The following is a 13173-nucleotide window of genomic DNA, read 5'->3' on the forward strand; positions in this document are numbered from 1 at the left end:
GGATGAATACCCAACTTTTGTATCAACATGGACAGGACTGGAAGAGATTATGCTGAGTGAAATAAGTCAAGCAGAGAGAGTCAATTATCATATGGTTTCACTTATTTGTGGAGCATAACAAATAGCAAGGAGGACAAGGGGAGATAGAGAGGAGAAGGGAGTTGAGGGAAATTGGAAGGGGAGGTGAACCATGAGAGACTATGGACTCTGAAAAACAAACTGAGGGTTTTGAAGGGGTAGGGGTTGGGAGGTTGGGGGAGCCAGGTGGTGGGTATTAAGGAGGGCACTTATTGCATGGAGCACTGGATGTGGTGCAAAAAACAATGAATTCTGTTACGCTGAAAAGAAATTAAAGAAAAAAAGAAGATACATAAATGGCAAAAAAATACATGAAAAGATGCTCAGCGTCATTATCCATTAGGGAAATGCGAGTCAACTTGAATGAGAATCACTTCATACTCACTAGGATGGCTATAATTAAAAATACTGATAATAACTATTATATTGTATATGGAAAAATTGGTACTCTCATACATTGCTGGTGGGAATTTAAAATGGTGAAGGTGCTTTGGAAAATAGTTTGGTAGTCCCTCAAAAGGTTACATGTGACCCAGCAATCCTCTCCTAAGTATGCATAACTGAGAAAAATGGAAACACATGTCCACATAAAACCTTGTCATGAATGTTTACAGAAACTTTATTCATAATAGCCAAAAAAGTAGAAACAATCCAAATGTCTATCTGCTAATGAATGCACAAATAAAATATGGTATAGACATAATAAAATAATAAAAAATGAAATTCTGATATATACTACAATGTGGATGAACCCCAGACATACTCTAAGTGAAAGAAGCCAGTCATATAAGAGCACATACTTTATGGTTGCAATCATATGAGGTATCCAGAATAGACAAATCTGTATAGACAGAAAGATTAGTGATTGCTTAAGTCTAGGGTGTTTGGGAAGAAATAGGGACTGGCTGCTTCATGGGTATAGGGATTCTTTTTGGGGTGATGAAAATGTTCTAAAATTAAATGTATGACAGTTGCACAACTCTCTAAATATATTAAAAGCCACTGAATATATACTTTATATGGGTGAATTATATGATATGTGAATTGCATCAATAAAACTTTAAAAAAAGCTAAGACTTAGGAAACCAAGGAAATATCATTTTTAATAGAAAATACAGGTAGTAAAGATAATAGACCCAAAATAAATAAGCTATAAGAGTTAAGAGTCAGATGATTTAATTGAACCACATTTTGGCTCTCAGCTTTTTGAGATACAAGGAAAAGTCCTATAGCTACTTGATAGATTTTGTGTCTGTCAAATAATGTTACAACTCTTACTATCTTATAAGTTGATTTTTTAAATTAGAATGAAATAGTAGATGGTACAATGTTATCTTCCTTGGTGGGTCTTTATGATTTAGGTATTCTGTGCTGATGAGTTTATGGGGGTGAGCATTGCTATACTTTTATAGGGCAGATCTCTGTAGAACTTTTACATTACTCAGTCAAAATTCTTGCTTGTTATCCCACCACATGCATATCCCACAGACATATGCATGATAATATTTCTGTCTTAGAATAATCACTTTTGCAACAAAGAAGAAGGATTAGAAAAAGTGATTAGATTGAAGGAATGTCTTTTGTAGCATTTCAAGTGAGGGTAATTAGGACCTGAACTTTATCAGCAAGGACAGCAAAAAGGGAAAACTTCAGAACAATTCAGAAGGGATAATCAGTAATTTTTAGTGTTTGGTTGGTTAAGGGAGGAAGATGGAGGTCCGACATGGTTTCTAGCCCTCTGACTTAGGAAACTGGGTAAATGATGACTAATTCATTGGATGAAGGAACACAAACAGAAAAGCAAGAGTGAGTTGGCATGACAGATAATTTTAGTGTGGAAAATACTGAAGTACCTAGAACACTTTGAGGTGGTTTTAATGGGCAAGTAGTTAAATATTCCAGCCCGGTTAGCAAGGGAATGATTCTGGGCTGAAGGGATCATTGTCACCCTAGGAAATTGTGTGGAGTGAGAAAAGAATAGTGTTAGTGTGAAAGCCTCCTTACAAATATGCTCGTATCTAGGTGGTAAAAAAATTTCTGAAGAAAAGGGAATATTTTACAGGCATACCTCATTTTATTTGTACTTCTTATTGTGCTTCACAGATTTTACATTTTTTACAAATTGAAGGTGAGCAACAATGAAAATTCTGAAGATAAATTATTAACGTCACCAGAGAGAAATAATGATATATAATTTTAAATCCCTTCCACAATTTACAATGCAATATATTTTTAGGAAGAAAGGAGAGTTTGGACTTTTGACTATTAGTTATTTTTGACATTCTCTTTAATTAAGTACACATTCACAAAATTAAAATCCTACAACTTTGACATATTACCTAATAAAGAAAGGGAGTTTTGTTTATATTGATGAAAGAAATGTATCTACTCAGTTCAATGAGTGTTGCCTATATATCGCATGGAGCAAATGTAATACAGTGCTTGATTATGTGTACCTGATCTTATTTTCTGTCCCCCCTAAATGTTGCCCTATCTTTAAAAAATAAAATGTACCACATGGTTATATAGAGAAAATAGAGCTTTCATCTCGTTTCTCTTCCCTTCCCTTCTCTCTTTCCTTTCCTTTCCTTTGCTTCCTCCCTTTCTCCTTGCCTCCCTTCCTTCCTTCCTTAAGTTTGTATGTATGTATCTATTTATTTGCTTCTCTATTTTTAAAGGTTTATTTATTTAAGAGAGAGAGAGTTCAAGCTAGGAAATGAGTAGGGGGAAAGGAAATAAGCAGACTGCCCACTGAGCAGGGAGCCTGATGTGGGGGCTCAATCCCAGGACCTTGAGATCATGACCTGAACCAAGACCTGACCTGAATCAAGAGTAGGATGCTGAATGGACTGAGCCACCCAGGCACTCTTAAAATTTTTATTTAAATTCCAGTTAGTGAACATGAAGTAGAATATTAGTTTCATATGTAGTTTATTTATTTTTTAAATTAACTGACTTCAATTTCTCATAGGCTCTCCTATCCCTTCTCTCCTTTTTAGCTTGGAAATGATGAGTTAAACTTATTAGTGCCATCCATTTACTTCCAGTTAAAAGTCTCTTTTGGGTGAATGCTGAATCTTACAGATTTTTTCCCTTATTACATATTCCTGAGTACGGCATATAGGTAGATTATCATACCTCTTGATTTGCCTGGGACTGTCCTAGTATGTGTCTACTGTTCTGACATAAATTTTAGTAGAACTCCCTTTTACTCTTGGAAAGGTGCCAGTTTGAATAAATGGTCACCCTAAATATAGGTTCCTTATAGGTACAGGAACAAGCCAGAGCTGGGGGAGGGGTAAAGTTGGGGCTTTGAGGTTGTTTGGGATCCACATGTTGTCTCTGGACTTATATTAATTTATGGTAGAGGTTTTAAGACTGGTTCTGTACCTGGGCTAGACTCTGCTGATAAAATTTTTGGTGATCTTACTTCCTTATTTAGGGCCTGAGATCCTCCATTGCTGATTTCATTCTCAACTTACCTTTTGTTGCTACCCAAAACTCCTTGGATGTCTTTGAAGTCCTCCAACTATATTTTAACTTGATTGCCTTTCTGTAACCTTTGTGGTAGAGTAGTGGTAGTGGCCCAAGTCAAGTATTTTGGTTCTAATTTGAGTACCTTCTGCACTGCCCTTGGTATTTGGAACCTTGAGAACTCATTCACAATCTACAGGAATTAAGGGACTCTCAAGGGGGGCTAACTGAGGTCTCCTGAACACTGAGTAGTTCAAACTCTTATTTTGATGTTGAATTTCTGCCCTTTGTGGATATCTCCACCTAGAGTGAATTTGGCACATGCCCCCTCTGCTTTTGGCTTACTCTTCACCTCTTCTAATGTCATCTTTGTACCTATTACTCCCGCTTCCAGATTTAGGGCTTGATGTAGAGAAGTCAGTTCCCACTGTCAAACTGCTTGTTTCCCAAGACGCTGTCCCCTTTTTCTTAGCAGTAGTCCTCTAGGCGGAAGGCATGGAGCAGGAATCTATCTTTGGTCACATCCTGAATTTTTTTCTACACTCTGTAGCAAATAGTAAAACTCTGTGGTTTTCACCTACATATGTTAAGAGGAACTTGAGGAATGTACCAGGATATTAAATGTGGTTTTCAAGTAGTCTTAGAGCTTGAACAGGGACCTCAATAGATGAAAACAAAATAAATTGACAGGTACCACCATTCCCATTTTTATTACCCCCAAATGACTGTTTTATTATATAAGAGAATACCATAAAAACAATGGGATACACCTAAAAGTTCATTCAGGGGCAAGAAAGCACTATTTTTGACAGGATTTTTTAAAAATGAAAATAGGATAGAGGGACGCCTGGGTGGCTCAGTTGGTTAAGCGGCTGCCTTCGGCTCAGGTCGTGATCCCAGTGTCCTGGGATCAAGTCCCACATTAGGCTCCCAGCTTGGCGGGAAGCCTGCTTCTCCCTCTGCCTCTGCCTGCCGCTCTGTCTGCCTGTGCTCGCTCGCGCTGTCTCTCTCTCTCTCTCTCTCTCTCTGACAAATAGATAGATAAAATCTTAAAAAATAATAAAATAGGATAGAATAAAATTGGGTTTTTTCTTCATTTTTTTAAATTAACATAATGTATTATTTAGGTTTCAGGGGTACAGGCTTGTGATTCATCACTCTTATATAATACCCAGTGCTTATTACAACACATACCCTCCCTAATGTCTATCACCCAGAGTTACATAATCCCTACACTCCTCTTCCCTCTAACAACCCTCAGTTATTTTCCTTTGATTAGGAGTCTCTTACGGCTTGTCTCCCTCTCTGGTTTCATCTTGTTTCATTTTTTCCTCTCTTCCCCTATGATCCTTTGCCTCATTTCTTACATTCCACATATCAGTGAGATCAAGGATAATTATCTTTCTCTGATTGAATTATTTCACTTGGCATAATGCCCTCTGGTTCCATCCACATTGTTGCAAATGGCAAGATTTCATTTTCTGATGGGTGCATAATACTGTGTTGTGTGTGTTTATGTATATATACCACAACTTTATCCATTCATCTGTCAATGGACATCTGGGCTTTTTTCACAGTTTGGCTATTGTAGACATTGCTGCTATGAACATTGGGGTGCAGGCGCCCCTTTGGATCACTACATTTACATCTTTGGGGTAAATACCCAGTAGTGCAATTGCTGGGCTGTAGGGTAGTTCTGTTTTCAACTTTCAACTCCGTACTCCAGAGAAGCTGCGCCAGCTCGCATTCCCACTTGGGTTCCACTTTCTCCACATCCTCACCAACATGTCATTTCCTAACTTGTTAATTTTAGCCATTCTGACTGGTGTGAGGTGGTATCTCATTGTGGTTGACTTATGCTTCCCTGATGCTAAGTGATGTGGTGGATTTGTTCATGTGTCTGTTGGCCATTTGGATGTCTTCTTTGCAGAAATGTCTGTTCAAGTCCTCTGTCCATTTCTCAATTGGAATATGTGTTCTTTGGGTGTTGAGTTTGATAAGTTCCTTAGAGATTTTGGAAACTAGCCCTTTATCTGATATGTTGTTTGCAAATATCTTCTCCCATTCTGTCAGTTGTCTTTTGGTTTTGTCAATTATTTCCTTTGCTGTGCAAAAGCTTTTTATCTTGATGAAGCCCCAGTAGTTCATTTTTGCCTTTGTTTCCATTTCCAAAATTTTTTTTTGCTTACTGAATTCAATTGTTCAATAAGCCGACAATAGGAATTTAGAAAATTATCTTCTCGCATTTGGTTTTCAACTCCATTGTCTTGCCAGGAATTCAGAAATCCCATTTTGGTGGTCAAAGGCTGAGCTTTGATCCTTTGGTATTCCTCTTGTAATTCTTTCATACACATTTCAATAGAATTGGGTGGTATAATTTGTAAAAGACAAAAGGATAGGGGTGCCTGGGTGGCTAAGTCAGTTAAGCAGTTAAAGTTAGGTCATGATCCCAGTGTCCTGGGACTGAGCCATGCATTGGGCTCCCTGCTCAGTGGAGAGTCTGCTTCTCCCTCTCTCTTTTCCTCTGCTCCTACCCCCACTGATGCTCACGTTCTCTCAAATAAATAAATAAATAAATAAATAAAATCTTTAATAAAAAGAGAGAAAAAAGGATATTAATTTTTTAAAAGTATTATATTTAATGTTACTTGAGATTGTTACCACAAGAATCCTAGGAAACAAGATTGCCTTTTTTTTTTTTTTTTAAATAAATGAAGGAAACAAGAGTCAAGACAATTAAGTAAATTTCCAAGACCACTCAAGTGTGAGTAGCAGAACTGGGCTTTAACCCTAGGTCTGTCTGATTCTGAACACTATACCTTTTCCTCTATTTGTATCGTCTCACACTGAAAAATGTATAAATATATTGCTTTTTATTATTAAACTACTTTTTCATATAGATACAGAAACATTTTTAACCAGTTATATTTTTTCTAGGACATTTGATATAAATATAAATGTTATTATTTTAAGTATTACTTGAGGATTCTCAAAAGTTACTGAAAGATTAAGAGAATAACCATTAATTTGTTCTTATTATAGAGTGATGTCATTAGCAGACCAAAATATTACTTCAAAACCAAAGAGTACTTCACATTCAGAATCAGGTAATAAATACTAAAACTAATCATCTTCATAATTCTGTATTTCTTTATTTTTGTGACAGTACAGCATATTTTGATAAAATTGGTAGCCCAGTAAACTGAGTGCTTTTTAGCTTGGTTGTATTTTAAGAAATGAAGATATGTGATATTAGAATGAGGGTCTTAACTATCCCTGTAACACCCTTCATTAAGTCATTTCATAAACATTTTCTGAATATGTACTCTGTGTTAGGTGTTGCTATATTTACAGCAGTGAGGAGTGATATAAAGTCCTTGCCTCCTGAGTTTCAGTCATGGGAAAGGAACATAATCGATAAACAGATATATTGGAATTATGTGTGATGATTGAAAATAAAAATCAACATAGTACCTTGCATAATAGACACTAAATAATTTAGTTTATTATTAGGATGAACTTAACTAAACATTTCCAACCTTTTTAATTTATGCTATCAGATTGCTATTTTCATTTCCTGAATCAAGTTTTATAGCATCTGTTTTGGGGTAAACTTGAAGAATTGCTGATTTGGCTCTTAATAGGTATGTTTATATAAAGAATAAAGTTTTTTTTACATAATTGTCACTTTAAGAAATTCTCTTAATCAACATTTTCTTCCTTTTTTTTAAAGTTTTTTTTTTTAATTTTTATTTATTTCACAGACAGAGATCACAAGTAGGCAGAGAGGCAGGCAGAGAGAGAGGGGGGAAGCAGCTCCCTGCTGAGCAGAGAGCCTTATGTGGGGCTTGATACCAGGACCCTAAGATCACAACCAGAGCCGAAGGCAGAGGCTTTAGCCCATTGAGCCACGCAGGTGCCCCAACTTAATCAGTATTTTCTACATGCCAGGTTTTATGTTAGGAATTATGAGTATAAAAATGATTAAAATAGTTGCTGTTCTTTTTTTAAAAGATTTTATTATTTATTTGACAGAGAGGGAGAGAGAGAACACAAACAGGCAGAGCAACAGGCAGAAGGAGAGGGAGAGGCAGGCTCTCCACCAAGTAGGGAGCCCAATGTGGGGCTCCATCCCAGGACCCTGAGATTATAACCTGAACCGAAGGCAGATGCTTAACTAACTGAGCCACCCAGGTGCCCCAATAGTGACTGTTCTGAAGGAAATTAATCAAGTGATATAAACTAAACTTGTAAAAACACACATCTTTTAAAGGAGTAGCTGTCTATTACCCTAGAGGGTGAACATTAGAAGGGGGATTTGTTTTATAAACCTAAGAGGGAATTTGTGAACAAGAGAAGAGAGATTATGAAAGGGAAAGTGGTAAGCATACCAAAAACAATCATGATTTTATTTAGGTCTTGCCCAATAAAATATTTTGCTTTGGTGGTAGAAAATGTTTTTTGTAAGGCCTAGTAGTAAGGGAAAATAGTGATTCTGAAATTATGTATGCTTTTGTATTCTTTTATGTGATTGATTAACTTGAAATTTAAAATTAAGTCGTATCTTGCTCAAGAGGTATTTTTTACTTCCTTAATTCAACAAACCTATCTTTTTTCCAATTGTATGTCAGGTTCTTTACTAAATGTTAGAAAATAGTCTAATCATAGAGACAAATAAACAATAAATTATTTCTCAGGTAATTCCTGCTTATATGCAATCTTATCTACCACTATTAATGATTAAATATGGGAGTTCCTCAAGGTTAGTTCGTAGATTTTAATCTTTTTGAAATTAACCCTTGATATGTATAGGTGTCCTATAAAAAGAAGGGCTTCTGAGTTTTCTCTCATTAAAGATTATCCTCTGAGGCTAAGACCTTTATATGCAGGTGCCTTCTAAACATCTCCCCTTGGATGTTTCAGAGATACCTCATCACACTATTTATTAATTCCATTCATTCAACAAATATTTATTAATCACCTACAGTGTGACACAAAGTATTTTAGTTGCTGGGGAACATGACGGAGACCTTGCCCTAACAGAGCTATGTTATAGTAGAGGAAGAAAGACAATAAACAGTTAAATAAATATACAACAATGTCAGGAATAAGAGTACTGAAGGGAAATAAAGCAGGTAAAAACAGAGTGTGACTAGGGATGCTATCTTAAACACGGTAATAGGATAGGACTCTCTGAGGAGATTACATTTGTACAGAGCTTGAATGAAGTGAGAGAGTGGGTCATGTGAAAATCTGTGACAAAGCATGCTAGGGAAAGGAAAAAAACAACAACAAAAAAAAACAAGAGAAAAGACCAGGAGATGGAAATGAGGTCTGCATGTTTGATGAATAGAAAAGAGGTTAAAATGACTGGAGCAAAATCAGTTTAAAAAAAAAGAATGACTTCAGTTGTGTTCAGGGAGAAATCAAATGGTATAATGTAGAGTCTCCTATGCCATCATAAGAAGCAGGGATTTTATTCTAAATGTGCCTAGAAACACATTTTAGGGCAAAGGGATGACATGATTAGATATATTTTGAATGATCACTCTGGCTACCATGTGGAGAATTGTCTAAGATGGCAAATGAACGCAAAGAGACCCTGTTAAATTATTGTGGTGGTCAGATAGTGGTATATGAGACCAAAGTGGGAGCAGTGTCTGATTCAGAATCTATCTTAAAGCAGATGTGCCAGGATTTTCTGATGTGGCTGGATGTTGCACGAGAGAGGAAAATAGAAGTTAAGGATGAGTCTAAAATTATTGGTTTTAGCAGGTGGATGAATGATGGTATCATTTCTTGAAATGGCAGCACGGAAGACAGAGCAAGTTGGGAGACTGATTAAGAGAATTTGGTTTCAACATTAAATTTGATCTGTCTAGGGCGCCTGGGTGGCTCAGTGGTTTAAGCCGCTGCCTTCGGCTCAGGTCATGATCTCAGGGTCCTGGGATCGAGTCCCACATCGGGTTCTCTGCTCCGCGGGGAGCCTGCTTCCTCCTCTCTCTCTCTCTGCCTGCCTCTCTGCCTACTTGTGATCTCTCTGTGTCAAATGAATAAATAAAATCTTTAAAAAAAAAATTTGATCTGTCTACTCATGTACTTAATATTTCACGAAATAACACAGACACAAATATGTATGTATTGTGTAATTCTGTACATATGAAGTTCAATAACAGGCAAGAGTGTTTTATGTAGTAGAAGCAAGAATAGTGATAATCTTTGGAAAGGGAGTCCTGACTGGGAAAAAAAAACATATAGGAAACTTCTGGGGTGTTGGAAATATTTTATATCTTGATTTGGCCAGTGACTATATAGGTGAATATATAGACATTTAAGATTTGTGCCCATTACTGTGTATGTGAAGTGCTTCAATAAAATATTAAAACATTTGGAGGGTTATTAGCCTTCAGATAGAGATGTCATGAAAGCAGTTTGTGACACAGGAGTCTGGAATTTAGGGCAGAGACAAGCTGTATCTAGATAAGTATCTAGAGTCAAGAATATAGATGAGATTGGGGCACCTGGGTGGCTCAGTGGGTTAAGCCTCTGCCTTCGGCTTGGGTCGTGATCCCAGGGTCCTGGGATCGAGCCCCACGTCGGGCTCTCTGCTCTGCGGGGAGCCTGCTTCCTCCTCTCTCTCTGCCTGCCTCTCTGTGTACTTGTGATCTCTGTCAGATAAATAAAGAAAAAAAAATCTTTAAAAAAAAAAAAAAAGAGTATAGATGAGATTACCTAGGAAGTGGAATAGAAAACAAACATGCAAAAAGAATGTAAATGGAAGACTCCAACATTTAGAACTAACTGAACATAAGTTAGCAAGAGATTAAATAAAATGAGCATTGAAAACTGAGAACTGTCACGACCAAGACCAAACCTGGTCTTCCAGTGTCTTCCATCTTAGTTACTAAATGTAGCTTAGCAGACCAGAAGCATGAGATCGTCCTTGACACCCTCATCTTTGTCACTTCCTTTGCTTAATGTATTACCAAATTTTGGTACCAATTTCATCTCTTACTAAACTCTCAAAACTACTACTTTTCTCTACCTTAGGAGATGAAGATGAGTGGAGTAAGTAGTCTCAAGGATTGCCAGATTTAGCAAATAAAGATACAGTATGCTCAGTTAAATATGAATTCAGATAAACAGTGAATAATTTTTTAATATGGTATCCACTTTATTTATTTTTTAATTAACATAAATTGTATTATTAGCCCCAGGGGTATAGGTAAACAGTGAATAATTTTAATATAATTTTGTCATAAATATTACACATGCTATACTATTACACAGCAAACACTTACACTAAAAAATTATTTGTTTATCTGAAATTCAAATTTAAGTGGGTATCCTGTATTATATCTAGCAATCTTTTCACCTTTGCAGTGAGGCTGGGAATATAGAAGTATACAGGCAGTGTTCATAAAAACCAGGATTTTGTATGCTGAGTTAAGAAGTTGGAGTTGTAACTTGAATACAATGGAAAGCCTTGGAAGAATTTTTTTTTAAGTAAAAAAATCCCAATTAAAATAGCAAAAAAAAAAAAAAAAAAAAAAGAGAGAGAGAGAGAGAGAGGAGCCTTGGAAGAATTTTAAGCAGATGATATTAAACTTGTGTTTTAGGTTTATAATGTAGGCAGTGGACTGCAGAGGGAGCTGAAATGAAAAGCTATTGAAATAATTTGAAAAGAAATCTTGCGCTGACTTAATGCAAGGTATTAGTGTTAAGAATAAAGCAAACCAAATTTGCAATACTCATAGCAGTAACTTTGACACATAACAAACTAGATATTTGTTGCCTTGGATTGAGCCTGGAGAGTGAAAAAAAGAGAAAAGTCAGAAATAAAGAAGAGCCATAAAAGGGGCCAGAGGGAAAATGTTCATATTTGTTGTAGTGATGTCCAGTAAGATAGGACAGAAAAGGTTTCTGTTCTTAAAGGTGGGACCTGAAACTAGATTGCTGTGGGTTTGGGAGTAAACAGGAGGAGAAGAAGTTATGTTAGTATATGTGGACAGCTCTTTGAAGAAACATGCCCATGGAGAAGAGGAGAGAAAGGATGTAACAGGAAGGAGTATGGGGTACAGATAAAGTTTTTGGTAAGATGAAAGAGTCCTGACTGTATTTTAAATACTAATAGAAAATTTGCAGTAAAAAGGGAGAGCCTGAAAATACAGGAGAATGGAAATGGAAGGATAGTTATTGAAGAATTCTAATCACATGCAACCTTCTGTACCAAATGAAAAGTAAATATTTTACATAGAGCTTATTTACTTGTGTGAAACCTAGAGCTCTTAAAAATAAAGCCCTTTATGTAGTAAGTCAGGTTATTCAACATATATTAAGCCTTTCTTCTAAACCTATTTCAAAGACACAGTCATTAAAATCAGGGTGTTTTGTTTTTGTTTTTGTTTTTTTCCAAATTTGAGTTCTACTTTCTATACTTAGAGTTAATAAGAGGTTAAATGATTAAAATATTGAAGCATCTTTTTCTTTACAGATAATGCAGCTTGTGAAGTTTTACTTGCTGAGAAAACTTACCCTTCAGCCCCTGAGAAAACAAAGAAAAAAGTAAGTGTTGAAACAGAAAAACTATATAAATCATAAATTTCATTGATGTAGGACATATTCTTAACTAATGGTTTTATAGGAGTTATTTTTCAGCTATTTAAGTCAATAATTTCAAACAGGTTTCGAACTTAGGAATTCGATTACATTACTGTTACATGAATATATACTGTAAATTAGTTTAACGAAAGAGAAAGTTTACAGTTTTTCCAAATTCCTTTTAGATAATTGGATGTCTATTAAATATTAATTTAAGGTAAAAATAAGACATTTGCTATATAGCTAGAGCAGTGTTTTCTGCTGAGGAGAATTTGTGAATTAATATGTTAGGTCTAGAATCTAGAGGTCTTTGGGGGGAAATATAAACTTTATTTTGTATGTAACAGGAGCTACTCTTTGAGTGACTATTCAGTGCTAGGCATTATTCTAAGCATTTTTTATAAATCATATCTTTTTCTTATAACATTCCTACCTATGAGGTTTTTGTTTGTTTGTTTTGCTTTGTTTTCACGTATTTTATAGCTAAGAAAAATGAGGTTTAGATATTATTTAGTGTATTTGAGGAGTTTGTGGCAGGTTTTTCTGGATCTTACATCTGTATTCTTTCCACTATACTTTACTGTCATTGTATACATTGGGTAAAAAAAATTGAAAAAGGGCAAGAGTCTCAGTAGGAAGATTCCTTAGTATGAAGTTATAGATATTTTAGGTACAAGATTGTGGTGGCTTGACAAGGATATTTTGTAGGAGAGATGGGAAATATGCATGGATTCAAGATAATTTTGCCTGTAGAGATCATGAATTGGAGATAGAAGATGAAGGAGTGAAGTGCCAAAAAAGACTTCTAGGTTTCTGTCTTCAGCAGCTTTGTTGGATAAAGGTACTATTTAGTGTGATAGGAGAGGCAGGGGGTCTGAGGGTACATGAAAATGAAAATGTTGTAAGGACCACTGGCTATAAATCTGCAGGTCAGGAAAATGGAAGATAAGTATACAGTGTTGCAGATATTTTTAAGTTTATACAAATAGATGACAGCACCTGAGGAAGAATGAGTTTCTA

At 35.9% G+C, this 13173-nt stretch overlaps 1 protein-coding gene across 1 annotated transcript in view; it reads left to right on the forward strand.

Annotated features, from left to right (window-relative positions):
* Positions 1-13173, forward strand: part of MEIKIN (meiotic kinetochore factor) — an 81977-nt gene that overhangs the window by 35564 nt on the left and 33240 nt on the right. The window contains exons 9-10 of the mRNA XM_032336810.1: positions 6595-6659; positions 12047-12117. Coding sequence (XP_032192701.1) covers positions 6595-6659; positions 12047-12117 — 136 coding nt within the window. The remainder of the gene's footprint in view (positions 1-6594; positions 6660-12046; positions 12118-13173) is intronic.

The sequence above is a fragment of the Mustela erminea genome, chromosome 3, assembly GCF_009829155.1.
Source record: "Mustela erminea isolate mMusErm1 chromosome 3, mMusErm1.Pri, whole genome shotgun sequence".
Taxonomy (NCBI): domain Eukaryota; kingdom Metazoa; phylum Chordata; class Mammalia; order Carnivora; family Mustelidae; genus Mustela; species Mustela erminea.